The sequence below is a fragment of the Dreissena polymorpha genome, chromosome 4, assembly GCF_020536995.1.
Source record: "Dreissena polymorpha isolate Duluth1 chromosome 4, UMN_Dpol_1.0, whole genome shotgun sequence".
Lineage (NCBI taxonomy): Eukaryota > Metazoa > Mollusca > Bivalvia > Myida > Dreissenidae > Dreissena > Dreissena polymorpha.
The window spans coordinates 69,307,469-69,334,461 of record NC_068358.1 but is presented as its reverse complement, the minus strand read 5'-3'; the positions used below and the strand labels follow the sequence as shown (position 1 = coordinate 69,334,461).

The window sequence follows — 26,993 nt, the reverse complement described above, 5'->3', positions numbered from 1 at the left end:
ATACTTGCCGTTGTGTCTCCTTTTATTATGTTTGTGTTTGCTTTGATAAAACTGTCCATAATTGTTTCTCCCGAGTGGGTAGATTTAAAGTCAGTTAAACTGGCCTTAAAGAGAAAAACTGGACGACCATAAAGTGAAACCGGCCTCATTATTCGAAAATGTTTTAGCAATAAGTTATGTTTTTTATCCAAATTGAATACACCGGTTGCAATAAATACAGGTAATGTTTGACTGCATTGAGTTGGCAGAAAAATGCATGCGACACTTAATATACAAGTAATTCTGGTTTGTGTGACCTTTTGTCTCGTATTAGTATTGGCATGGTCATGTTTGGTATATTTGTTAACTGACGTGCAATCAAATTGTGCCAACTCGTTGAAAAGGGAGTTTAATGAATGTGCGTCAAGTGTCGTCCCAGATAAGCCTGTGCAGTCAGCAAAGGCAAATCAGGAACAACAATTTCCGCATAAACTACATTTTTGCTAAGAAGAGACTTTCTCGAAAATATCATTTAAGCGGAAAGTGGCGCACCTGATTAGCCTGTGCACTCCGCAGTGCTTTTTACACAATCCGCAGTGCTTTTTCCACATTCGGTGTATGTTTCATTGTCAATTTTCCATATGATACACATTTTTTAAAGTTGGACGGAAAAAATAAATGTGTGTGTTCACTACCAGCGGCGTTACGGGTTTTGACTATCGTTTATTGAAATATTAGGAAAAGTTTCACTCATTACCGGTAATTTGAATTAATACATTTGCCTGACAGGGGCGGATCCAGGATTTCTGGTTAGGGGGAGCGGAATATTGAAAGATAAGCTGGGGGTCCAGGGGGTCGCTACGGCCCCTGGAGGATGCAGGGCAAAGCCCTGCTAGGGGGTCCAGGTGGGCGAAGCCCCCCGGAAGCTCCACGACTTTAGTGATTTTGAAGGCTTTGACAACCACTTCTCGAGCATGCAGCGAAAAGAGAATCAATGTGCAAAAAGGGATACATCAGAATCGCAAAGTTCGACTTAATTAACCGGGCGACAGAGAGTCTTAAGTTAAAACATTTAGCGATTGTCTGTGATAAGTGGGAAATGTTGTGTACAAAAAAGAAGAAAAATGAGTTTAAATATGTGATTTAGATCTAGTTAAGTGTGAAACATCAAATGAATTGACTTTACTTTGGCGATTTTAGGGGGAGGGCGGTCGCCTCGTCCGCCCCTCCCCCCCCCCCCTTGTAACCGCCTATGCTTGAGTATTGATGTCCGACACACATTTCATTTTGATACTCCCTCTATTGGAGAGAGCGCACTTTTGTTACTGATTATATCATCACACCGTTGCCATGAGGATAGTCTCGAGCGATACTTCGCCAATACTCTCCTGCTCGCCTGAAACCATGCAGCATGGCAGGATGGTGTTTCAAGTGTAATTAAAGACAGGATATATTTCAACTTCGTATGCGGATTTATTATAATATTTAAGCGGTCGGATTTAATTTTTGCAAATATTATTTTAAACGTTGAAAAAAAAAATCGTGACCATATAATGTACGCCATGGCATCGGCAATCCTTACATGATATCTGTATACTAATACACCACCGTCACTCATAACGCGGCTGAGTAGGTCTCGGATCAAGAACAGTTTTAAAGGGTACGATGAGAGAAAAAACATTTGCTGACATTTCTATAGAGCGATGTGTATACTGTCTGTCTGTTATAACACACGACCTTATGACATCTGGAAAAAAAGTGGTGGTGTCAAATATCGTGATGATTTAAGTTTAAATGTTTTGATGATGTCGTCAAGGAGAAACCTTCGCGCGTTAAGCAACCTAACTATCGTATTACCTTCGGAGAATAAGCATATTTTTCCAACGTGTTCTACCAGCGAGTACGCCAACGCCGATGTAGCTTTTATTGAAACCCCATCGCCCAAACCGAAAAACGGCGTAGACGGAGGGGCTTCTCCTAATCAAATTTCTTTTGTGAAATTTGGAGCTGTTGATGATGATGAAATGGTTGCTAAACAAAATCAGTCATTTGACATTGGAATGATTTCCACGAAAAATCAGTCATGTGATAATGAAATGGTTTCCAAGAAAAATCAGCCAGTGAACGTGCGGACGGTTGCTAAGCAACTCCAATGTGACAGGAAGGTAAAGGACGGGAAACCGGAATTGAAGCAGCGGAAGTCGGAGGGTCGGCTGGCCAACATCATCAGCGACATCACGCTCTCCCAGTCTCTGGTACAGTTACTCCGCGATCCGACCGTGTTCAATTTCTCTCGGTTAAGGACCAAACTGAAATCGGACGACCGGCGATGGATGAGCGGTTTTCTGAAGCTGGGCGGCCTGGAGATGCTGTTCGAGGGACTGCAGTCGTTCGGCAGCTACTCGGGCACGTTCTCCAACCTCGTGCAGCGTCTCGAGTGCGTCATGTGCATCAAGACCGTGATGAACTCTCAGCTTGGTCTAAATACGCTCACCACGTCTAATAAGTTTGGCGAGAAGTTCGCCACAGGTGACATTTTTTTTTTTACATTTTCGTTGTACATGTTAGGTTGATATCAGGTTTGTTGCGTATTGGGAAAACGAGCTATAACTAGAAATAAAATAGTTTTTTTTATAAAGCGTTTATCACATTTAGTGACATGGCCCATGCTTATGTTAAAAGCTTGTACAATATTTTTGTAAAAAATCAAACACAATTAAAGATTTCATGATACAAAAACAACCATCAAGAATTTTTTTTGACATTATATAGCTAATTTTTGTACTTGAAAAAAATAGTTTGGACAAAGACGTCCAAGGAATTTAACTGAAAATTCAATATCCCCCGCTTGAAACAGTGGTTGAACATGTTCCTTAGCGAAAATAATGCTGAAATTCATTTTGAAATATATTTGCTTTAAATGCATACATGTTATTTTTGTACGATCATCATATTCGGAAATTTGTATTTACCTTATTAAGGCGATGTGCTTAATTGTCTCACATGACATATTGCAACGTCGTGAAACCCGTGTATTATATGAGCATCGTTCTTGGAAAGTAGGACTTAATGCATGTGTTAAAAGTGTCATCCCAGATTATCATGTGCGGACTGCATGTGATTATTTGTGACAACATTTAACGCACACCTAGTTTTTCCAGAATTAGTCTTATTTAGTTTCATATCATGCCCTTGAACTTTACACGTTGATGATAAAAATATCGTCAACGACTATGTCATCGTTATTCGATTCTATTTGCTTGAAAACAACAACTGCTTGTCCCATTTCTGCTTTGCTTCAAACAAACTTATACATGCAAACACCGCATCATCATAACAAAGCAGAATTGACGATCATGTCAGACAATTTAAGTCGCGGCGATTATTATATGACAGCGCCATATTTATTGCGACGAAAAACAGCAATTCCATTCACTGCGTGCAAGCATAAATTCTACTCCGCTCGAGAAATCACTACACGGTGCAAATGCCAATAAAGTGTCTCTTAAAATTCTAACAGTCATTTAGGGTTTTTTAATAATTGCATGGTCACCGTCAAGCAAGTTCCGGCCGGATGGACAAACTACTGCAGACTACGTCGTCAAATAAATTCGTTTAAGAGCGGTTTCCATGGCGATTGAAACAAAAACATCCCCTCGGAACAATTATATTGCGTTCGGATTGACGACACTAAAACACTTTCTCAATATATTGTAGAAATAACCTTTATGTGAGAGATCATTTGTATTGTTTTTCGCTGATATAGTGCAATGCCAAATCGATTAAGGCTAAAAGCGACTAATAGATATTTGCGAAATTTGTACAGAAAACGTGTCTATAAATAATTAATTCATGCTTTTTTGTTAATTATGTTATTATTAATATTATTTGCAGCACGAGTTCCTGGTGCATTGTATCACACAGAAATGTGTATATTTTATGTGCGTGATGACGGTGTGTTTGAATGATGATAGTGATGAGGACAGTGATACCCACACTGTTGACGATACATTATTCCCCATCCCCTCTCGTGTGATTGCCAGTCCGCGCTTTATAGTCATCCACTGTTTATAAAAAATCTTGCTTATGTATTTCAGCGCTGGACACCAACAACGTGATGGTAAAGAAGCAGGTATTCGAGCTGCTGTCGGCGCTCTGTGTCTACTCTGCCGACGGCTACCGGCTCACCATGACCGCCCTGGACAGTTTTAAGGTTCGTATTCAAGCTGTTTGTGTGTTTGCTATAGATTTTGCTCTATTTATGTAGTTTCGAACTTATGAATGCGACTTCATAAAGATGAGTAATTATGTTTACTTTTAATACGTACACGGACCTAACTCATATACTTCCTCACTTTTCCAGGAAACAATTAACTTTCAGATATGTGTTGATATTATCATTAACCTGAACACCCATGAGTCCATGAATTGTCGACATATTGATATTGCCAGTAAATGATTAGTTTTTATAAGGGAACCAATTCATTTCTTGTGACGAAGTTAGCGTATACTAGAATATAGCGTATGCTAGAATTTCCCTCTGGATAATTAATAATATAGCAACCCGATCATACTGGTTTCTAATTTCTAAGCACATATTATATTCATGTTGTATAAACCAGTCGAGCAACTTCACATGTTGATTATTATTTAGGTTTCGTGGGTGGTTTTATTTTTTTCTTAAGGAGACGAATGTTTTTATGTTATCATGCCTTGAACAACTCAGACGGCCGCATGCAAATTACTTAAATCAACGATAATCGTTGAACGTTTATAATTTAAAATGCTGACAATTGCACACATTTGTTTGCCGTGTTGTGTGCAGGTGGCAAAGAAGCACCGGTACAAGTTCAGCGTGATCGTCCACGAGCTCCGTACGGCGGAGATCGTTCCCTACAAGACGACGCTGATCGCCTTCATCAACTGCATCCTGGTCGCTACAGAGGAACTGGAGGAGCGCGTCAGGCTCAGGAACCAGTTCATAGGTCAGGGTCAGGAACCAGTACATAGGTCAGGGGTGGTACCAGTTCATAGGTCATGGGCCAGGGACAAATTCATAGGTCATAGGTCAGGAACCAGTCCATAGCTCATGGAGTCAGGAGCTTGTTCCTATGTCAGGGGTCAGGAAACAAGTTCAAAAGTCATGGGTCAGGAACCAGTTATAGGTCAAGGGACGGGAACCAGTTCATTGGTCATGGGTCAAGGACCACTTCATAGGTCGGGGGTCAGGAACCAGTTCACATGGTCGGGGGCCAGAAACCACTTCATACGTCATAGGTCAAGAACCAGTTCATAGGTAAGGGCTGAGTTCATAGGTCAGGAACCAGTTTGTAGGTGCATATGTAAGGAACCAGTAAGCAGTCGATACAGTGTGAGGGAGGCAGGGCGTCAGGCTCAGGAACTAGTTCATAGAAAAGGGGGCAAGCAAGGTGCGAAGCGGGGATGGGGCGGAGTACTTGAATGTGTAGAGATATTTGGAGTTCAAAGGCCGAATGTGTGCCATAGACAAACTTGTCCGGTCCTAACTTTGTCATTTATTATACTTTTTAAAAATAACTTTTATCTCAAAGGTCACGGTAATACCTAGATCTCATTAGTAAAATTTAGCCATAAACATCTGTTTTGCATATAATGAATTTTGAAATAAACTTTGAATTTCGAGGCTATCCGTGCACTATGGCCAAATGTATTGTTTAAATTAAAATACGTTACTGATGTGTACAATATAACAGATAATACGGTTATGTCTGCAGGCCTTAATATGCTTATTGCAATTTGCCCCAGGTCTGAACCTGTTGGACATCCTCGACGAGCTGCGAGGCGAGGAGGACGATGACCTCGTTATCCAGTGTAACGTGTTCGACGACGAGAAACAGGACGACGACGACGCTTTTAACGCGCTCAATCCCATCGGCATCGACATCACCGACCACAGTGCCGTCTTCAATGCACTCTATCAAAAGGTAAGGGTTGGCTGGATCATTTTTTAAATAAGCTATTCATAAATTTATTCTGTCTAAATATTGTGTAAAAAATGCACATGGCAGAAATTTACTAAGACCACGATCACACTATGCGATTAACGATATTTAAACCTTATTTGCACTGACATATAAACCGTTTTCCGAAAAGTTCTCAAATAAATAAAAACACATGGTCGCTTAACTCCATAAACGGCATCGATTGGTATGTACATATTTATATTTCAGGTTATTTCTCAGATATAAACTATATATACAGCCACTATATCTAATACTCAACAAGTATTGTCTATGTAATTTTCATGTAAATCGGATTATCCTTTACCCTGGCATAATTATGTTTGAATATGCAGATGTTATACCATTTTAAGCAGTTTTTATTGTCAAACTAGTAGTGTTATATCAATTTGTTTTAACCAGATTTTCAACAAAGTTAACAATCCTGATTATAGCCTGATTATAAGATTGAGTTATGGTGGACGGGCGTCGAATGTAGGTTCTTTCCGTCAATAATTATAGGTTTTTAAACCCACACGATAATGCGACTATACATAGCAGTTCTTCGTCATAGTGAATGCTAAAAGCTATGCTGCAGTGATACTATAATAAAAATTCAATACCTCGAAGAGATTCAATGAGATTCCAAGTGGTACTATAACGTTGGGTAATTTTGTTATGTTGCTTGTTATATATATATATATATATATATATATATATATATATATATATATATATATATATATATATATATATATATATATATATTGTTATTTGTTCAATTAGTTTATACTTAAGGGGACCTTTCCACAGATTTTGGCAGACATTGAAGTTTGTCATTAAATGCTTCATATTGATACATGTTAACATTGGATATAAAAAGCTAAAGAAATAAAATAAAAAGTAAACCTCTGAATCAAAGTAAAATCTGAAACATTTTTTTTAATCTTGTCAATTTACTAACGTGAAAAGGTCCCTTGAAATGAGCGCTATATAATTTATATTAAATTTTATGTTATGATTTACTTTGGGTTCGTTATGGGTGACTTTATATTGTTCTACAGGTGTACAACACGCCGCACTCGAACGATCTGCTCACCATCCTGCAGACGCTGCTGCGAATAGACACAGACAACCAAGATGGGTACGCAGCTTCGAAATGTCGTAGTGATCAAACTAAGCGTTTTCGATTAAAATAATGGTGTGAAACGCTATTCCACAAAACATTATATAGTAGCAGCATAATGCAAAAAATGTATAATGCGAAATGCGGGAAACGTAGCTCCAAACCAGCCTTCGCATGCGCGCAGTCTAGTCAGAAACGACACTGTCCGCTGCGGAGATCACGAAAACCTTGTATAATTTAATTGCGGACAGCGTAGCTCCTTATCTGACCGCGTGGGTGAGTGTAGGTCCGGAGCTAGGCTGCTCATATTATAAATTGTTATTACGCACGTGTACTAAGCGTGCAAAACAACACTGTAATTACAACAACGTTTGGTATACATGTATGGTGCAGACTGTTGATTTAATCGATATGTCACTGCTTTCTTCAAGGACTTTATTTGAAACGTACACAAAACGTATCAGGCAGTTTAGATCCACGGGCATGATTGCGGCATTAAAAAATAATTTAATTTAAATGCATTCATGTCCGACACCTAGCAATTATTAGTTAATGAAAAAAGATGCACAATATAGCTCACTGTTTGATCAAAACCTTAATGCTTGATTTCCCCACGTTCTCACCAGGGATGTGCGATGGGATTGTGCGGAATCGGCTATACGCCAGGCGATATACATGCCCCTACCCCGGGGGCCGACCTCCCTACCCCTCCATAACGGGAGCAGTAGCGGGAAACAGCTAGAATACTTTAAAACGCAGAGTAAAGAAATCAGTTGTCAGACGGATCCGCCGACAATTAATAACTCTTCTGTGATAAGTGCAGCCACAAAGACGTCATTTGCAAACGCAATAAATGAATTAAATGCGATGAACCCTCCAAATATTCTGTCTCAAGGGGGTGGCTCTGTGCCTCTTCCCCCTCCTCCACCGCCTCCTCCACCCTTTTCCATGCCTTGCGGGGCAGCCTCTCCTCCTCCACCACCACCGCCACCACCGCCGCCACCGCCTCCAGGAAGTGGAGCTCCCCCGCCACCACCACCACCGCCTCCTCCTCCACCAGGAAAGGGGATCCCGCAACCGCCGCCGCCGCCAGGATCGGGAGTCCCGCCTCCTCCCCCACCACCTCCTGGGATTGGAAGGGGCACATGTGGCGGGGCACCGCCCCCACCACCGCCGTTAGGGGGAATACAAAGAGCAGCAACGTTCCCACTTAGATCTCAACCAGACCCCGTGCCGAGGATTAGCACCCCGACTCCGAAGAACAAAATGAAGACATTCAACTGGTCGAAGATCCCACCAAACTCAGTAACAGGCAAGTTATATATAGTAATAATGACAATGTCGCAAATGAATTTGAAGTGTGTGGTAATGATGAAGCGCTCTTTTAACCTGAAAGCTTACATACAGACCTTATTTGCAATTGCGTTTGAGACTAGTTTGATCAAGTTTTGATAAAAGTAATTCGCTAAAATTCTGTGGGTATGTAGCTTACATTAAATTAATATTTAATAACCATAACTTTGAAAACATTGTTCAGATGCGTTTCCATATTCTATGTTGTTTCTTTTTTATTGTCCAGAAGAGGAACTTAACGAAAAGAAAAAAAAACGAACCCACTGATCTAAATTCGTCTGGATTCTAACAGTAGATGTGTAAAATCCGTTATTTCATCGTGGTTGGAAAGACAAAGAGGTTAATATGGCTTTACCAAAACCAGATAATACGCAAAAGTGCCTTGATCTGGAACGGCACTGTGTGTACGTGCATTATAGCCGATGTTCACGCCCTATTTTATATTCTGCAGGCGAAGGGAATGTGTGGAAGACTGTTGGCTCTATGGACGACCAGATCCCCGTCAACTACGACACAATCGAACAGCTGTTCAAGCAGGACGAGGAGAAGGCGGGGACAGATAGTCCGGCCAAACAGAGCGTACCCACAAAGGTATTATTTAATAGATCTAACTCACAAAGTGTTTCACAAACAAAAAGGTATCCAAAACGGTATACACAACATAATTTCTCTGCAATTAATACAAAATAATTAAATCTACGCCACCTGGTAACATATTTTTAAATAAAATGTAACACTATATTTTAGACTATCTCGTTATAGGATTCTGTTCCGATATATGCCTATCTTGCGGCAGGCTCTGTTTCTATATGACTATTTCATGGATTGATTTGTCGCTATACACGGCTATCACATGGAAAAATATATTGCCATATGTGACTATCTCGTGGCAGGTTCTGATGGTAATACTTATAAATAACTTTCTCTTGGGTTGTTATGTTGCTATATATGGCTATCTCGTGTCAGGTTCTGTTGCCAGTTATGACTATCGCGTGACAGGTTAAGTTTATATATATGACTATCTCGTGGCAGGTTCTATTGCTATATATGACTATCTATCTGCAGGTTCTGATGTAATATATGACTTTCTCGTGACAGGTTATGTTGCTGTATATGACTATCTCGTCGCAGGTTATGTTGTCATATATGACTATCTCGTGACAGGTAATATTGCTATATACAGCTACCGTGCGGCAGGTTATGTTGCTATACATTACACTCTCATGACAGGTTTTGTTGCTAAATATAAATATCTCGTGTCTTGTTCTCTTGCTATATATGACTTTCTCGATGTAGATTATATTGCTAAATACGAATATTTTATTGCAGATTATGTTGCTAAAAAGAACTATCACTTTGCAGGTTCTCATACTAAATATGACTATAGCGTGGCATATTCTTTTGCTAAATATGACCATCTCGTGGCTGATTCTCTTGCTAAATATGAATATCTAGTGGCTGGTTCTGTTGTTATATACGATTATTTCGTGGCGGATTCTTGCTCAATATGACTATCTCGTGGGGTTCTGTTGCTCAATATTACTATCCCGTGGGGTTCTGTTGCTCAATATGTCTCGTGGCAGATTCTCTTAGTAAAAATGACTATCTCGTGGCAGATTATCTTGCTCAATATGACTATCTATTGACATGTTATTTTGCTACATACGACTATCTCTTGATTTATTGTGTTCATGTATACGGTCTTCTCGTTGACGGTTCTGTTGATATACATGCGAATACGGCTTTTTTCCTGTTACATGTCTTTAATACTATCTCGTGGCAAATTATATTGTTATTATTAGCCATATTGTGCTATACATGGCTACCTCCTTGCAGATGCTCCTATTGGACAACAAGAAGAGCATGTCTGTGAACATCTTCTTGAAGCAGTTCAAGGAGCTCAACCCGGAAATCGTGGCCATGATACGCGAGGGCAACGAGGCCAACATCGGCAACGAGAGGCTACGGGGACTCCAGAAGATCATGCCGGATGCAGAGGATGTGAGTATTCGAATAAGCTAAGTCGAACCGGTCAATATTGATCATCCTGCGTCACGTGACTCGTTCAACTGACCAGCACATCGCAAATGAAGACTATGTGATATAGTCGAAATATTCGAGTAAACCAATATTGCTCTGAGTTATGGAATTTATTGACTCAAACGGTCAATATTGGGTTGGTTTTGTTAAAAGCACTATGGCGCGAAACCTTTCAGCGTAGTTATTTATTAATTTTAAGTCACGAGTTTCGTTCGTCTTGATGTGTTTAATACTAAATGGTTTTCCTGTTCGTTAAGGATTACGCAATCGGCAAATTTCCGTGAGACAGTCAAAGCGGCATTGTATTTGGTTTACCCATTCCCATGACTGTGATGTTAAGTATATTGTCTGGCACACATAAAAACCGCTGACAAATGTACACTATGGTATAATGGCATAATGCACAAGCCGAGAATTAGACCCATTTTCGCATCACCCGGCTCTTTTCATCATTATTTGTTTGTTGTATGTTTTTTGTTATTATATCCGCGGTATTCTATAATGTTTAGGCTTTAAAATCGGTATAAATTCTTGCTGCGAATCCGTACTAAAGTTGTCCACTGTAAATTAGTCATTTTTATTCTCATTTAAGCATATTTGTGTGCGTCAAGGGGTGCACACTCGATCGCTATAATAACGTAATCATATCAAACATGTATAATGGAACAAACTTTCCTATTCACTGTATCCTTTAAAGCCAAACAATTGTTTAAATATTATATAAATCAAACTTGGTAAAATTGCGTCATTTTTGAAAGTTGCATGACAATAAACGATTTATATATGCTTCTGGTCATCAGATGCATGTCATTTGAATAAATTGAGTGCCATGTTGACAAGATTTTTAATTGTTTGTTGAAGACATGGTGAATTTTGTAAATGGATGAGTGTTTTTGTTTCAGATGAGACCCATATTAGAGTACACCGGTGACAAGGACCAACTGGGGAATGCTGAACAGTTCTATCTAGAGTTGCACGCCCTTGATGGATACCGTCTAAGAATAGACGCCATGGTGCTACGGCTCGACTTCGGGGTCTTTGTCGATAAAATGAAACCGCTCATTGCAATGTTCATGAAAACATGCGAATCTCTGATGAACAATGATTCCCTGAAAGTTTTCCTTCGATATGTTCTACACACTGGAAACTTCATCAATGCTGTAAGTTGGGCCTTTTGATTTTCTAAAGTTTTGGCTACCATAACTTAAAATATCGTTGTACAATTTTTATTACTTTCTTGTTAACATATTCGAATTTGAAGTTAACAAGAAATGCTTTAAATTAATACATTTAAACTAAAGAGGTTTAGTATAAAACAAGAATATAATTAAAGAAAGTAAGAAAGACAAAAAAGTTTACCCCGAACAGGCCTATTAATAAAATTGAGCTTTCTGCACTTGGTAAAAGCGATTCGCGTATTGTAACAAAATAATACAAAAACAACAGAAACTCAAAATTATTCAATCGTTTTGCGTATGTAACGCATCAAAATGTTAAACATTTATAATAATGATAAGTCATCGACGAAATTGTATTTTCAGCATGAGTGTACGTCATTAGTGTTATTTCTTCACCTGAAATAAAACAAATCTTTTTTAGCCTTTGAATATAAGTCGTAATATTTTCATTTCACCAGCAGCCTGTGAACAATGCTCTTAATACAAATGTGCGTGACATAGGTGAAGTCAGTATACAAAATGAAACATGTTCGCTAATGTTTATTGAGCTACATGTAGTTATTTTCATCTTGATATGTGTGTTAGCTAGCAATCCACGTGGATTTAATATAAAACAGTTGGTAAAAAAGTATGTATGAGAAGAAGCGTTGAGCTCTTAATCGCGAAATTATAAAACATATAGCTATAGTGGGGCTGTTTTAAGATATCGAACATAGGAATTGCTTATACGTTGGTTTGGATGAGATTTTTTAAATATTTTACGCATGTGAAGGTATTACTTGCGCACGTGATCGCCTAATCTTAAAACTCGTTCGTTGAGTACTTGTCATTCTTTGACGGTCTTCACGGGCGAACGTGAAGAAGCAATGTTTCAGAAGTCACGTTAAGTCACCGTATTAATATTACCGTTTGTATTCGAAACAATAGCTAAGCAGCTAATTACTTTATCTTGTTCTTCTCTGAGCGAATATCGTTGGCGGGTTTCCAACATTTTAAACAATTAGTCAACGCTACGAGCGACCTTTCCTTGATCCATTTCCCTACCATTCTGTCCCTTGGTCGCTCACCATATGCGATGCTTGTAATTATACCTGTCTGGATTTATAACAGTTGAGGCATTTGCGTTGAAAGCGACTGTTCATCGGCAAAAATCCGAGACATTGCTTCCGGGTTTATATAATAACATTGGAGCCATTTCCTGGATTTTTTAACGTGATATGGCGTGGGGGTAGTTCATAGACGGAAGAAAATATCTTGAATAAACAATACGTGAACAAAATTTCAAGCCGTTTTTATCCAGTTGTATTAGGTAACATCACATCGTCCACTTGAACGACATTGCATACACGTATGTTGATTCACACTATTTGTATTATTGAATAGTAAGCATGCCGTTTGATTAATGTGACTTATTTAACACCTTCGTATCGCACTATATCATTTTGTTACAAGCCATACCCTGTTTCCGATGAATATAACCATTACATATTTTTTTATTACACATGTGTAATACAACATTTTTAAGCGTTTTCATTGACTTAGTTTTCGTTTATTGGCCAATCGCATTTTGTTATTTTGCTGAAATGACGTTGCAACGTCAAATGACGTCACGAAATGTAAACAACATTCGGGATTAATCATTATGTTTGCGTAAATATTAATTTAATTTGCTCAATTTAAAGCATGTGATAAAAAAAGATCTGCTACTCGTTGTCATATCCTACCATATTTTATTACACTCGTCCAGGAAATTCGTTTGTAAGCTCGCCAAAGGCTCGCTTACTAACACAATTCCTGAACTCGTTTAATAAAATATGGTACGATACGACAGCTCGTGCCAGATCCAATATATATATATATACTCGAAGCGTGTCATAATTTTAAATGAAGCACTGCTTTAAACTATAATATATTAGAGGTTATATCACAGTTAATGATTTAAATCAGAAATAGCGTACGTCGTTAGCATGCGCGTTACACTTTGCTATTGACGTGTCATTTTTTCTCTTAATGCATCTCCTGCAAAATATCTGTTGGAGGTACCATGTATTGAAGACAGTGATAAACTCACATTTCTTATAAAGGCCTTTGCGGCACCTTAAGCTAATTGGAAACAAAGATGGATGGAAGACGCTTGTAACAATTGTGTAGAAAATAATTATGCTCTCGTCGAAACTGAAGTGTGGGAATTATTTGCATCTTGAAAGTGTATGAGCAAGACGTGATATAAAGTTCATCATTATTGAACATAGATTTCAATAAATCAGGTCAGATAACTCAGTGTTAGTTACAAGCGCTAATATCCGACAGTTGTGGACTTTCATTTCCATTGAAGCGTTTTGCAAAGTTTCCGTCTTTATCTATATATGTTTAAACCTTACTTTCCACTTACTATGGATTGATTTTGAACCCGTTTAATAGATGTTTGCACTAAACTTCTTATAACAGAATGGTACAATGTGTTTACATGCAGCGTTATATCACCCATTCCTGATCTCTAGATCGTGTGGGTGTTTTTATACTTTACCCTTTTTGATAAAAAATGCAGCCACTACGTATAACTCGTCATTATCATTTAACACAATGGATAAACAACTACAAATTAAGTCTTATTATTTTATTTGTAATGACAAACCAAGCGGTTTATAACACAAGTTCGTCCTCATTTATATTCAAGGGCAAGTACTCTGGCAACGCCGTGGGTTTCCGGTTGAGCTCCCTTGTGAAGCTGATGGATACTCGCGCCAACAAGCCCCGCGTTACTCTGCTGCATTACATCGTTAACGAGGCGGAGAAGAAGAACAGAGACGCCATAACCTTCGTGGAAGAGCTGTATCCAAACCTGAACAACCTGAGCAGGTATGTACGCCTAGATGTCAAGAGCTATTCCGGGCCTGAACCTCTTCAGCAGGTGTGTACGCCTAGGCGTAAGTAGATGTACTCAGCCCAAAACATCCTTACCAGTTATGTACGCAAAGACATAGCTCCTCGCGAGCTTCATCCGGAAAATCACTTTATTAGCAGGTTTGTACGCCTAGACGTTATGAGCTTCATTCGGAACATCACTACCTTGGCAAGTTTGTACGCCTTGATGTGATGAGCTTAATCCGGAGTATCACTTCCTTAGCAAGTTTGTACGTACATGCGCTAAGACAGATGACATGCTTTGGATTTATAGGGGTGCACACAAACGGTTATATGCGCAAAACAATAGAAGACATTACTATACTTTGGTGCCTTTTAAAGAGCTTCTCTACACATGTTCTTATATTCTATGCAAACTTCCGTGAAATATACGGGAAGAAAAAAAATGACGACAATCGAAGAAAAAATAATATATAATTTATTTTATAAAGCTTATCCATTTTTGAACGTTCAGGGGTTGCATTTTTTTTTTTTTTTTTTGGGGGGGGGGTTACCTGCGTCAGCATAATTATTAAAACGCAGTTTTTCTATCTATTATTTATGTTCGGTCATCAACTCTTGCCAGATATGTCGTAGTCCGCCTCAATAATTCTAGTTTACAATAATTTCTCGAATAATCTCCAATTGTTTAATGTGGCATTATATCAATATATCAATATAAGGTATACAGTGGATAACATGACGGCGGAGATAGCCGAGATCAACACCTCTGTGACGTCAATCGAGAACAAGCTGTCGTCGTCATCAGATGACGTCAAACAACAGTTTCAGGATTTCATACAGGTTTGTGGAAATGTTTGTTTTTTAAACAAAAAGTGGTATTCTTTACAATTTGTCAACTAAAAAGCGAGCTTCTTGTTTATGTTTAGATGATTTATAAAATTGGAGTCAGGTTTAGAACTATTTTTTCTGAGTGTTCTTGAACGCAGCAGAATGCTGATAAATATAAATACTATTTTATTTCTGTATAGCTTTATTAACGTTCACTTGCTATATTTATTTCTCTGTTCGTTATTTATGTATTTAATATACAATGCCTGATTTATTGGCATTTGTTTAAGTCTACGGTCTATTTGTACACCTGCTATTGTTTTTCAGAAGGTCAAAGATGAGCTAGACAAGATCAAGGCTGGCGCGGCCGAGATAGTCGAGGTCTCCAAGAAACTGGCGGCTCATTTCTGCGAAGACGAGGCGTCCTTCAAATTAGAAGAATTCCTCAGCATGATAACCTTGTTCTGCTCCAAGGTCAAGCAATGTCAAAAGGTCAGCAACATTGAAAATACGTTTGCCTTCTGTGAAAATGCAGTCATTCGTATATACGAAAGATGGATCTATAATTGCATTGTGCAATCATTATTACGAAAATTGTAAAACCGTCTTACTCGAAATAACGAAAGATACACAATTCCGCCCGTAAGACATAAGTTCGAGTAAATCGTCTTGTAAACCATATGTAGATGCATTATTGCATGTGCCCAATCGGCGTTCATCTCACGAATATGAGTCACCCACTGTAAGACATGTTATTAAATGTTAGTTTTTGTAGCACTGATATTATTGATACTTTATTGCATACCGGTATGTGTTTCTGGCCTGTACGTTTAATATTTCAATATTATGAACCGGAAATGGCGTTTTCAGGAAAACGAACAGCGCCGCGTACAGGAAGAGAAAGCTGAGCGACTCCGGAAGGCCCAGACAGAGGAGAAGAAGAAACCGAAAGGTAAAATGTGTGGATGGCACCGGGTACTTATACAACTGTGTGTGAATCCATGCAGGTTGCATAAATATGCGCAAACGCACACGGGCACATGTAACTTGCATGTCAAACAAGTTTGTTACCTGATTCAGATCCATCGTTGTATACATACCATGCGAAACGAAACATGTGGACACAATTTGGTATCGTTTACAAACAAACTACTGACTCGAAGCGTATATATGCGTATGCGCTTTGGATACCGGTGGTATTTAAGATTCTATTATTTGTAAGGATGACAGCGTTGTGTTAAGAACGATAGTATGCATTACAGGAACTATTTTCCTACTTGAAAGGTAAACAAACAAAAATGAAAGTTCGTGCGCTCCCCACCCTAAATGAGCACGCTTTTTAAATAAAAAAAACACTGGCCTCATTCTCACCCTATAATCGCTTCAGACGGACTCATTTTCTATTGTTTGTAACCGTGATATTAAACATTTCTCTCCAAAGGAACGCCATCTCAGATTTTCGGTGTTCACGGTTATATTTCAATCAATGACCCAACAATTTGGAAACAAATAATCCTCATATGACTGTAAATGACATGGTAAAAATTCTCGCTTTATCAGAGCGAGAGTGATTTTCATATAGAGCTGTGATTTATGTTTTCCCTGTGGACATTTGTAGGACATGTATTGAGTTTTGAACTACGTTTTAGCTTTTCATGAAGTTGTGACTTATATAACCGACAGTAGAACGCTCAGTCATTGACGTTATAAGAAGTGTCATCGTTCGCTGTATGTATTTTTTCTCGTACATGATGGGTTTATGTGATATTAAATACAATAAAATCACTTATTCCTCATATTACAAGTCATTTTCTACTCTCACTCAGAAAACGTGTTGATGCAACATATGAATGCTGAACAATTTTTTGTATAAATCCTTTAAATCGTTCAATTAATTTTGCGAATTGTGAAACTTTGATGTGGGCAACTTATCATACAAAAATGATCAGCATAAACGGACATAATTTTAGCAAACTGTTCTGACAGAGCCCGTCAGCAATTTGTTCATTAGGCATTGAATTGTGTAACGATGGTGTTGGCCCTTGCTGTAACCCTTATATTAACAATTAACACAATCATGCATGCACTTTCTTTATCGGTACATGCAATGCGTATATACGGCGTCGTGTGATGACCCGTCGGTCAACGTAACGACATAACCACGAACACCATACAGCGACGTTAATTTGGCCATTCCGGTTCAGCGCCTTAGCACGCTCAGACCACTGCATACGTTTAGTACCCCGGACACACCACGTCGAGTGGACGTCACGACCACGCAATCTGAAGTTATATACGTTGTTCGCCAATCTCTGTAAACGAGGTTGTTCGCCCTTTTTCAAATTTCAGAAGCAAATAGCATTTACACGACATACATTTGAATGTTTAATACACTCTTAAGATATTTATACAATAGGTCCCCGCACTTGACATTTTAATTTAGGTTCTTCGAGGTACAATACTACCTTTCGTGTGTGTATATAATAGTCCGCTCACGAAAGCCAGTCTTGTTTCAGAGCCCCGGAAGATCCCGTCTCAGGAAGAGGACGGCTGCATCATCGACAATCTGCTCTCAGAGATCCGGAAGGGCTACAGTCTCCGGAAGTCGCCAAAGAAACAAAGCGAGTCCGTTTGTTAAAGTTGGTCTGAGCTTTTTTGCGGTGGACGTTACCTGTCCGCGCACGCTGTTTGTCATAAACACGGAGCATGTGTGCGGACTTCCACAAACTATATATTGAAAATATCATAGTATCTGACATCCGAATTTCCGAGCATCATACCTTTATGATATTTTAGTTGTTAAAAGCATTTTATGTGGACACGTCGGTGTATAGTTGAAATGTGTTACTACACCGCGGAAAATGCAGCAAGTGTTTATGAAACTGAAACTCTTTATCGATGACTTGGTTTCGAACATTTAGCATTCGATGTGGTTGTATCATTCGTATAACTTTACAGTTGAATTAAGTAGGTGTACATTACTATTTACAACCGTTGTTGTTAGCTTATATTGACAACAGTTATCAATATTAACAAGTCAGAGTAATCGTTCGCATAATTGACAACAGTAATATTCAGTTCATATTGATAACAGTTACAGATTAATTATATTGACTATAGTTTCTGTTGGCTTATATTATACTGTTGGGTTATATTGACAATAGTTACCGATGGCTTTTATTTTACTGTTGGCTTATATTTACAACACGTACAGTTTACTTATATTGACAATAGTTACTGTTTGCTTACATTTTACTGTTAGCTTATATTGACAACAGTTACTTATGGCTTATTTTGGATTTTAATCAGCTTAGAAAGTGTTGCAATTGCCCTTGAGAATTTCGCAGTTGTGTGTCTTGATATAAATAAGGCATTATAGTTATAATATCTAAGCTTTGTTTATTATAATATTGTATGCATCACCAAAATGTATACAATAATACAGTTTATCTCATGTTATTTGTTAATGCGTTGAGTATTGTGCGTGATTATGAAGTTGTTTGCTTAATCAGTGTCTATATCACTTATTTAGAAATCTCAATAATCCGATTGTGTAATTTTCTTATTAATTGTGCATATACGGAAGCATTTCGGTAATACTTCATATTTTATATTTTTTATTCAATGCATCACCATAATTAATACAATAATATGGTTATATCCGCCAGAATTCCTGAAGGCTTTGAGCTTTTTAAAATCAAATGGTGGTTTTGTACAATTGCATGCATGCCTAATTTGTTATATCTCAGTCATCCAATCCTTTTTTTAAATATAAGGTTGCATTACGGTAAAACTTAACGCTTACATGATTTATGTTGTGTCTTATTTAGTTAAGAACAGAAAATCATACCTGTATAGAAGCAAAAAGCGACAGCGTTTATTCGATCTTGTTGTGGGAAAACTGATGTCTAAGACGCACGTTAAGTGGTGTATATATTTTACTGAATGTATTTTGCGTACAAAAATGAAAAAAAAAAACACTGACAAATACTGGTCAACAGATTTGCCAGAAATTTGTTCAGAAAACAATGTTAAGAAAAATTAAGCAGGAATATAAACTGAATTATTGTCACGTGTCACATAGATTTACATCTGAATCAAAATCGAGTAGTTAATTAGTTATATAATTTTATGTGTTAGTCTACAGGGACTCTAATCATGTGCATAGTATTTTCCTTATCCTGTGTGTTATCATTTCAGACCATTTACATGGTTTATAGCATTTCTTACCTAACAGCATGTTGTTGTTTACACTGTTTGATAGTCAATGATGTTTCATTTAGTTAAGAACCAACCAGTGTTACGATAAAGATAAGACTCTGGATGCTTATTAGTCATACGCGCTTGTCGACATTCTCACATAATCACTTATTTTATTTTGTGATATGAAATTTAATAAATAAAATTAATTAATGATAGCGTTTGTGTACTTTTTTAAAACGAAGTATGCTATGTAATATGAGTTAAAACCGCATTGACAAATACACATGAAGAAGGTTGCAGTTGTGGAGATACAGTGATAGAACCACATAACTGCAACAGTGATAGAACCACATAACTACGACAGTGATAGAACCACATAACTGCGACAGTGATAAAACCACATTATTGCGAAACCGTGAACGAAACATGGAACTGCGACACAGTGGAAGAACCATGTTAGTACAATACAATTACAAAACAATTACTGCGACATAGTGATGGATCCATGTCACTAGGAAACATTCATACAACCACCACACTGCTACAAATTGATCGAACCACTTCACTAGGACACAAGGTTAGAACCATGTCACTAAATATAATGCCTATAATGTAATATAGTTTCATAAATCGAGATTTAGCCATCGGTTATGTGTGTACATTGCTTTCATTTATTTTCTCCGAGTCTCGCATTTATGCGAATAAAGAACGAAGGAACGAAAACATGTTTTTGATATTTAACACTCGATACGTACTTAAAGAGGGTTTATAACCAATGTTTCGCAATTAATCTGAATTTTACAGATTCCACTTTCACAGATTATTATTACGACAACTTTTAATACAGTCAAAAAAGCTCTTCACGCTAGACACCGTGTCACCTTTGTGCGATAGGTCTCCGGAAAAATTGACAGGGTCATTAACTTTGGCTAGTAGAAAGATTATACATTTTTAGTACTTCAGATGAAGTATGTTTACTTGCCGTATGTTCATCATGTACTATTCTATTAGAAGTTTGCAACTTGAGGACAATTAACTGCGTACAATTTGCCCATAGACAACAAGGACGATCTGACATATCTGAAATGGACTTTTATGAACCGCCTTTCACTAGCATAGTGACTTTCACCACCAGGGGTTGAGTAAGGAGTGACGAAGAAAACCAATATGAGTGAATAGGACATTTATTTTAAAAATGTCGTAAACTTTAACAAAAAAACTAAATATTCCTTCTACCCTGCTGGGCATGCAAGAAAAACCGCCAAACGTGAAACGACGTTTCGCGCCCGCCCAGCTGGAACCCACGGTGGTATTTAGAGATACAGTTTAAGAGCCGTACAGAACAGATTGAACATCTGATAGAACACATTAAATACAGTTCTATAAGAGAATGAATATATACAAAATGTACATGGCTAAAAGGCTATCAGAATACCATAATAGTTATGTTCTTATTTTTACAGGCTAGGAAATAACTCACAATGAAAAACTAATACAATGATTGTTCTCTGTTGAAGCAGAGTAACCCCTTGCTTAACCACAGTGGGGTTTCAAAGATATTTACATGGCGAGTACAACTAAAGCACTGCAGACTCCTGCATAAACACAGTTGAGCTACAAACTCGACATAGCCGGCAGATACACATGTAACCACCGATTCTAGTGACAAAATATAATTAAGATGCTGTTTTGCAAGTTGTTGCAACCATGTGCACAACCAGGTATACACGGGAATGAAAATGAATTCCTTATTGGAACAAAAGTAGACCCCTGCTTAATCACATTGGGGCTTTTGTCCAACAAGGGCTTGAACATAAACAGCATATATGAGATTTCTGCAGGAACAAAAATAGACCCCTGCTTAATCACAGTGGGGCTTTTGTACAAGGGCATAAACAAAAACAACATAAGAAAACTCTTGTTGGAACAAAAGTAGACCCCTGCTTAATCACAGTGGGGCTTTTGTCCAACAAGGGCTTGAGCATAAACAGCATATATGAAATTCCTGCAGGAACAAAAATAGACCCCTGCTTAATCACAGTGGGGCTTTTGTACAACAAGGGCATAAACAAAAACAGCATATGAAAACTCCTGGTGGAACAAAAGTAGACCCCTGCTTAATCACAGTGGAGCTTTTGTCCAACAGGGAAATGAACAAAAACAGCATATGAATTTACAGTATGCCATCCGCTTCATTACAGTATGGCACTCATGAAACTCTATATACATGTATAAGGATCGGCACACCATATGTCTTGGGCAGAATTCATGGAATCACAAAGCAATGCCTTAGACGGCCAATTGTTTAACTCTTATGTATTTTTTATACGCGTTGAAACACCAACGACCTAGTTGACGAATTTGAGAGTGAGGCATATTTGAAAGATGAGCGTGCGTGGCGCCTCTTATTCTGAGTGAGTGAGAAGTGTACTTGTTGCAATCCAAGTTTGCTGCCTCAACTGATTTCCTTACAATGAAGCGGAATTCTTATGTTGTGATTGGAATACCGTCACGGTGGTGTAATAGAGGACCTTGATGACCTATTGACTTGCTTAGATACTTTACTAAAGCTCTAACAGGACAAATAAGTTGAGGTTGTTGCCTGCACAGGGGAATTTTTGCGGCACGTCCTGCGGAATGTTTAAAGGTCCTTGTTTCGATTGTCACAGAAGAAACTTTACCCCCATCATGGTTTAACTGTAAACACACTTAATGTAAGACGTTGTTGAAACCAGTCTTGGACAGCGAAACTTCTCCTGCACGAAACAGCCCGAAAAATGAAACTTAAATCTTAGCCGAGTAAAGGACTACATTGTAGCGACTTTCGCAGATTCCGGACAAAGCGGAAGTCACCTGCTGAAGTTCATTTAGATTAAACGGACAGCGTTTATCTACACAGCTGCCTCTACGAAGGCCATATAGTAGCTTTTTAATAAGGAAAGAGTCAGCTGGGTTTGGGAGATTGCGAATGTTGTGGACATAGGCTATACCCGACACAATAGATGTGATAGATGAAGCTTTAAGATTCCTGAGATTCAACGATGAAATAAATTTGGCCAGCCTTTCGGTTGGGACTGGTCGCAAAATATGGTTGTTATAATGCAGCTGGTGGAATGCCTGATAGCGCCTGCATGCATTCTTGTAGGAATTAAAAGTTGATGGTGCTGAGGACTGATTTAGTTATGAGAGCACACTACAATTTAGGTGATTGAAATCAGATCTTCTGGTATGAGTGTGGGCTCTCTGTCCATTTCGGGTGCTAGCTGGAGGAACTTTGCTACCTGTAGACGAGAAAGCAAGTCCGGTAAAACATTATTCCCTCCTGGGACGTGTTCAGATTTAAACAAAATATTATTTTTCATACAAGATCCAATCTCCTAACAAGGGACATCACTGTTGGGACACGCGATGTTTGTTTATTGATTATATGTTTGACAGCTGAATTGTCTGTATGAAGTATGATGCACTTGTTTCGAAGAATGGGACCCCATATTTCTAAGGCCAAGACAATTGGAAATAACTCTTTAAAAGTAATTCCCTCTGATTGCAAGTTAGATGGCCATGAGCCGCAAAACCAATGCTGTGCATAAATAGCCCCATAATCCAAAGAACCTGCTGCGTCTGTATGGAAGTGTAACGCAGGCGATTCGATCCAGCGTTGTTCCGAAAGTAAAGTTTTACCATTGAGGCAATCAGCAAATAATTTCCATGCTGTAATATCACGCCTATTTTCTTTGATGAGAGTGATAAAGTGGTTTGGGTTGATAGATTTCTTTGTCAGATCAGTGAGTCTGCGCAGGAAACTACGACCAGGCAGTACGATTTGACAACAGAAGTTAAGGTTACCTATCAAAGATTGTAGTTTTTTCAAAGTTATAGTACGTTTAACCGAATGAAGGAGGATTCTAAGTTTGTATATTTTTTTCTTGGGAAAGCCTTGCTTCCATTAAGTCATTATCCAATTCTAAGCCCATGAATGTAATAACAGAGCCAACTCAGTTTTTTATCATTAAATAGGAATGCCTACTTCAGCACAATAGGATAGGAATTTAGTTAAGTTTTATTGGCAAATGGGTGAAACTGGTGGGCCTAGAATGAGGAAATCATCTAATATGTGTACCATATGGTCAATGCCCAAAATTTGTTACACGCGAAGTGAATTGCCGAGCTAAAACGCTCAAAGATAGCAGGCGCAGATGAACTACCCATAGTTAAACAAGTGTCGTCAAAGTATTTACCCTGAAATCTAAAACTTAACAAATTATAATCTTCTGGATTCACTGGTATTATTCGAAAGGCTGAGTCAATGTCAGTCTTAGCAAGTAATGACCCACGACCTAATTGTAAAACCTTTTGTACAGCATCATAGAAAGATGCATAATTAACAGATGCCAAATTTCTGTCAATATATGTGTTGACTGAATTTCCGTCAGGATAACTGAGGTTCTGAATTAGTCTGAACTGACCAGTGTTTTTTAGAGACTAGACCGATTGGACTCAAACGAAGCTTTTGTAAGGGTCGATCTATGAAAGGACCTTTAATTCTATTACCATCTAATTCCTTTTGTAATTTGAAAGCAACGAGCGATGGGTGTCACTGCATGATTTTAGATTCGTACATGTTGTGTTCGTTTGAGGACCTGTGTAACCCAATTTGAAACCAGTTGTAAACCCTTGTATTATGTATTGTGCCAGAGGATAATCTTGAAGGTACGGGGCTAATTTATCAGTTTTAATTGGTGTTGCCAGATTTTGTTTGACTGTTGGGTTTAGGGGGGTGGTGAGGGGGGTTTCTGAAGGTGGAGTCATTGATTGAGGGGCCACAGTTGAAGGCTGTGTGTGGTCCACGACAGTAACCCACAGAAATGTGGCAAGGAGCATTTGTGAGATCTACATCCTGAAAGCTTGTTGAAATGCCAACAGGTGTTTTCAAGGAACCTTTTTGACCGGGTAGGGTGTTACTGCACCGCAGCTCCCCTAACTAAATAGCCACTTGCAAACAAATTGGGATTTCTGCACCGCAGCACCCATAAATAATAGCCACTGGCAAACAAATGGGATATCTGCACCGCAGCTCCCCTAAATGATAGGGGAATAAACAGTTTATTATCACCGCATTTCTCATAATATATTTATGTGGTAATCAAATGCCAGATTATGTCGTAGTCCCCTAATAATATCACAAGAAATCTCAATTCCGTTAATTTTTCCATTAATTGTAGCATATGGAAACATTTCGGTAATATTCATATTTTATTTTTTATTCAATGATCACCATAATTAAACAATATATGGTTATATCCGCCAGAAGTTCCTGAAGGCTTTGAGCTTTTTAAAACAAATGGTGGTATTCTGTACAATTGCATGCATGCCTAATTTGTTATATCTCAGTCATCCAATCCTTTTTTTAAATATAAGGTTGCATTACGGTAAAACTTAACGCTTACATGATTTATGTTGTGTCTTATTTAGTTAAGAACAGAAATCATACCTGTATAGAAGCAAAAGCGACAGCGTTTATTCGATCTTGTTGTGGAAAACTGATGTCTAAGACGCACGTTAAGTGGTGTATATATTTTACTGAATGTATTTTGCGTACAAAAATGAAAAAAAAAACACTGACAAATACTGGTCAACAGATTTGCCAGAAATTTGTTCAGAAAACAATGTTAAGAAAAATTAAGCAGGAATATAAACTGAATTATTGTCACGTGTCACATAGATTTACATCTGAATCAAAATCGAGTAGTTAATTAGTTATATAATTTTATGTGTTAGTCTACAGGGACTCTAATCATGTGCATAGTATTTTCCTTATCCTGTGTGTTATCATTTCAGACCATTTACATGGTTTATAGCATTTCTTACCTAACAGCATGTTGTTTGTTTACACTGTTTGATAGTCAATGATGTTTCATTTAGTTAAGAACCAACCAGTGTTACGATAAAGATAAGACTCTGGATGCTTATTAGTCATACGCGCTTGTCGACATTCTCACATAATCACTTATTTTATTTTGTGATATGAAATTTAATAAATAAAATTAATTAATGATAGCGTTTGTTGTACTTTTTTAAACGAAGTATGCTATTAATATGAGTTAAAACCGCATTGACAAATACACATGAAGAAGGTTGCAGTTGTGGAGATACAGTGATAGAACCACATAACTGCAACAGTGATAGAACCACATAACTACGACAGTGATAGAACCACATAACTGCGACAGTGATAAAACCCACATTATTGCGAAACCGTGAACGAAACATGGAACTGCGACACAGTGGAAGAACCATGTTAGTACAATACAATTACAAAACAATTACTGCGACATAGTGATGGATCCATGTCACTAGGAAACATTCATACAACCACCACACTGCTACAAATTGATCGAACCACTTCACTAGGACACAAGGTTAGAACCATGTCACTAAATATAATGCCTATAATGTAATATAGTTTCATAAATCGAGATTTAGCCATCGGTTATGTGTGTACATTGCTTTCATTTATTTTCTCCGAGTCTCGCATTTATGCGAATAAAGAACGAAGGAACGAAAACATGTTTTTGATATTTAACACTCGATACGTACTTAAAGAGGGTTTATAACCAATGTTTCGCAATTAATCTGAATTTTACAGATTCCACTTTCACAGATTATTATTACGACAACTTTTAATACAGTCAAAAAAGCTCTTCACGCTAGACACCGTGTCACCTTTGTGCGATAGGTCTCCGGAAAATTGACAGGGTCATTAACTTTGGCTAGTAGAAAGATTATACATTTTTAGTACTTCAGATGAAGTATGTTTACTTGCCGTATGTTCATCATGTACTATTCTATTAGAAGTTTGCAACTTGAGGACAATTAACTGCGTACAATTTGCCCATAGACAACAAGGACGATCTGACATATCTGGAATGGACTTTTATGAACCGCCTTTCACTAGCATAGTGACTTTCACCACCAGGGGTTGAGTAAGGAGTGACGAAGAAAACCAATATGAGTGAATAGGACATTTATTTTAAAAATGTCGTAAACTTTAACAAAAACAACTAAATATTCCTTCTACCCTGCTGGGCATGCAAGAAAAACCGCCAAACGTGAAACGACGTTTCGCGCCCGCCCAGCTGGAACCCACGGTGGTATTTAGAGATACAGTTTAAGAGCCGTACAGAACAGATTGAACATCTGATAGAACACATTAAATACAGTTCTATAAGAGAATGAATATATACAAAATGTACATGGCTAAAAGGCTATCAGAATACCATAATAGTTATGTTCTTATTTTTACAGGCTAGGAAATAACTCACAATGAAAAAACTAATACAATGATTGTTCTCTGTTGAAGCAGAGTAACCCCTTGCTTAACCACAGTGGGGTTTCAAAGATATTTACATGGCGAGTACAACTAAAGCACTGCAGACTCCT

The 26,993-nt window shown here is 38.1% G+C and overlaps 1 protein-coding gene across 12 annotated transcripts in view; it reads left to right on the top strand.

The window, feature by feature from the left end:
* Positions 1-26,993, top strand: part of LOC127875871 (inverted formin-2-like) — a 149,912-nt gene that overhangs the window by 37,615 nt on the left and 85,304 nt on the right. For 9 of the 12 annotated variants that reach the window (XM_052420598.1, XM_052420597.1, XM_052420600.1 and 6 more), the window contains exons 3-15: positions 4,077-4,192; positions 4,805-4,964; positions 5,764-5,942; positions 7,022-7,101; positions 7,710-8,395; positions 8,888-9,027; positions 10,273-10,437; positions 11,379-11,636; positions 14,332-14,513; positions 15,242-15,362; positions 15,678-15,842; positions 16,221-16,302; positions 17,867-19,768. In XM_052420598.1, coding sequence (XP_052276558.1) covers positions 4,077-4,192; positions 4,805-4,964; positions 5,764-5,942; positions 7,022-7,101; positions 7,710-8,395; positions 8,888-9,027; positions 10,273-10,437; positions 11,379-11,636; positions 14,332-14,513; positions 15,242-15,362; positions 15,678-15,842; positions 16,221-16,302; positions 17,867-17,988 — 2,456 coding nt within the window. In that variant the 3' untranslated portion in view covers positions 17,989-19,768. Of the gene's footprint in view, positions 1-1,598; positions 2,509-4,076; positions 4,193-4,804; positions 4,965-5,763; positions 5,943-7,021; positions 7,102-7,709; positions 8,396-8,887; positions 9,028-10,272; positions 10,438-11,378; positions 11,637-14,331; positions 14,514-15,241; positions 15,363-15,677; positions 15,843-16,220; positions 16,303-17,866; positions 19,769-26,993 lie in introns of those variants that run through there. The other 3 variants (XM_052420606.1, XM_052420605.1, XM_052420607.1) reach the window with 3 other exon arrangements.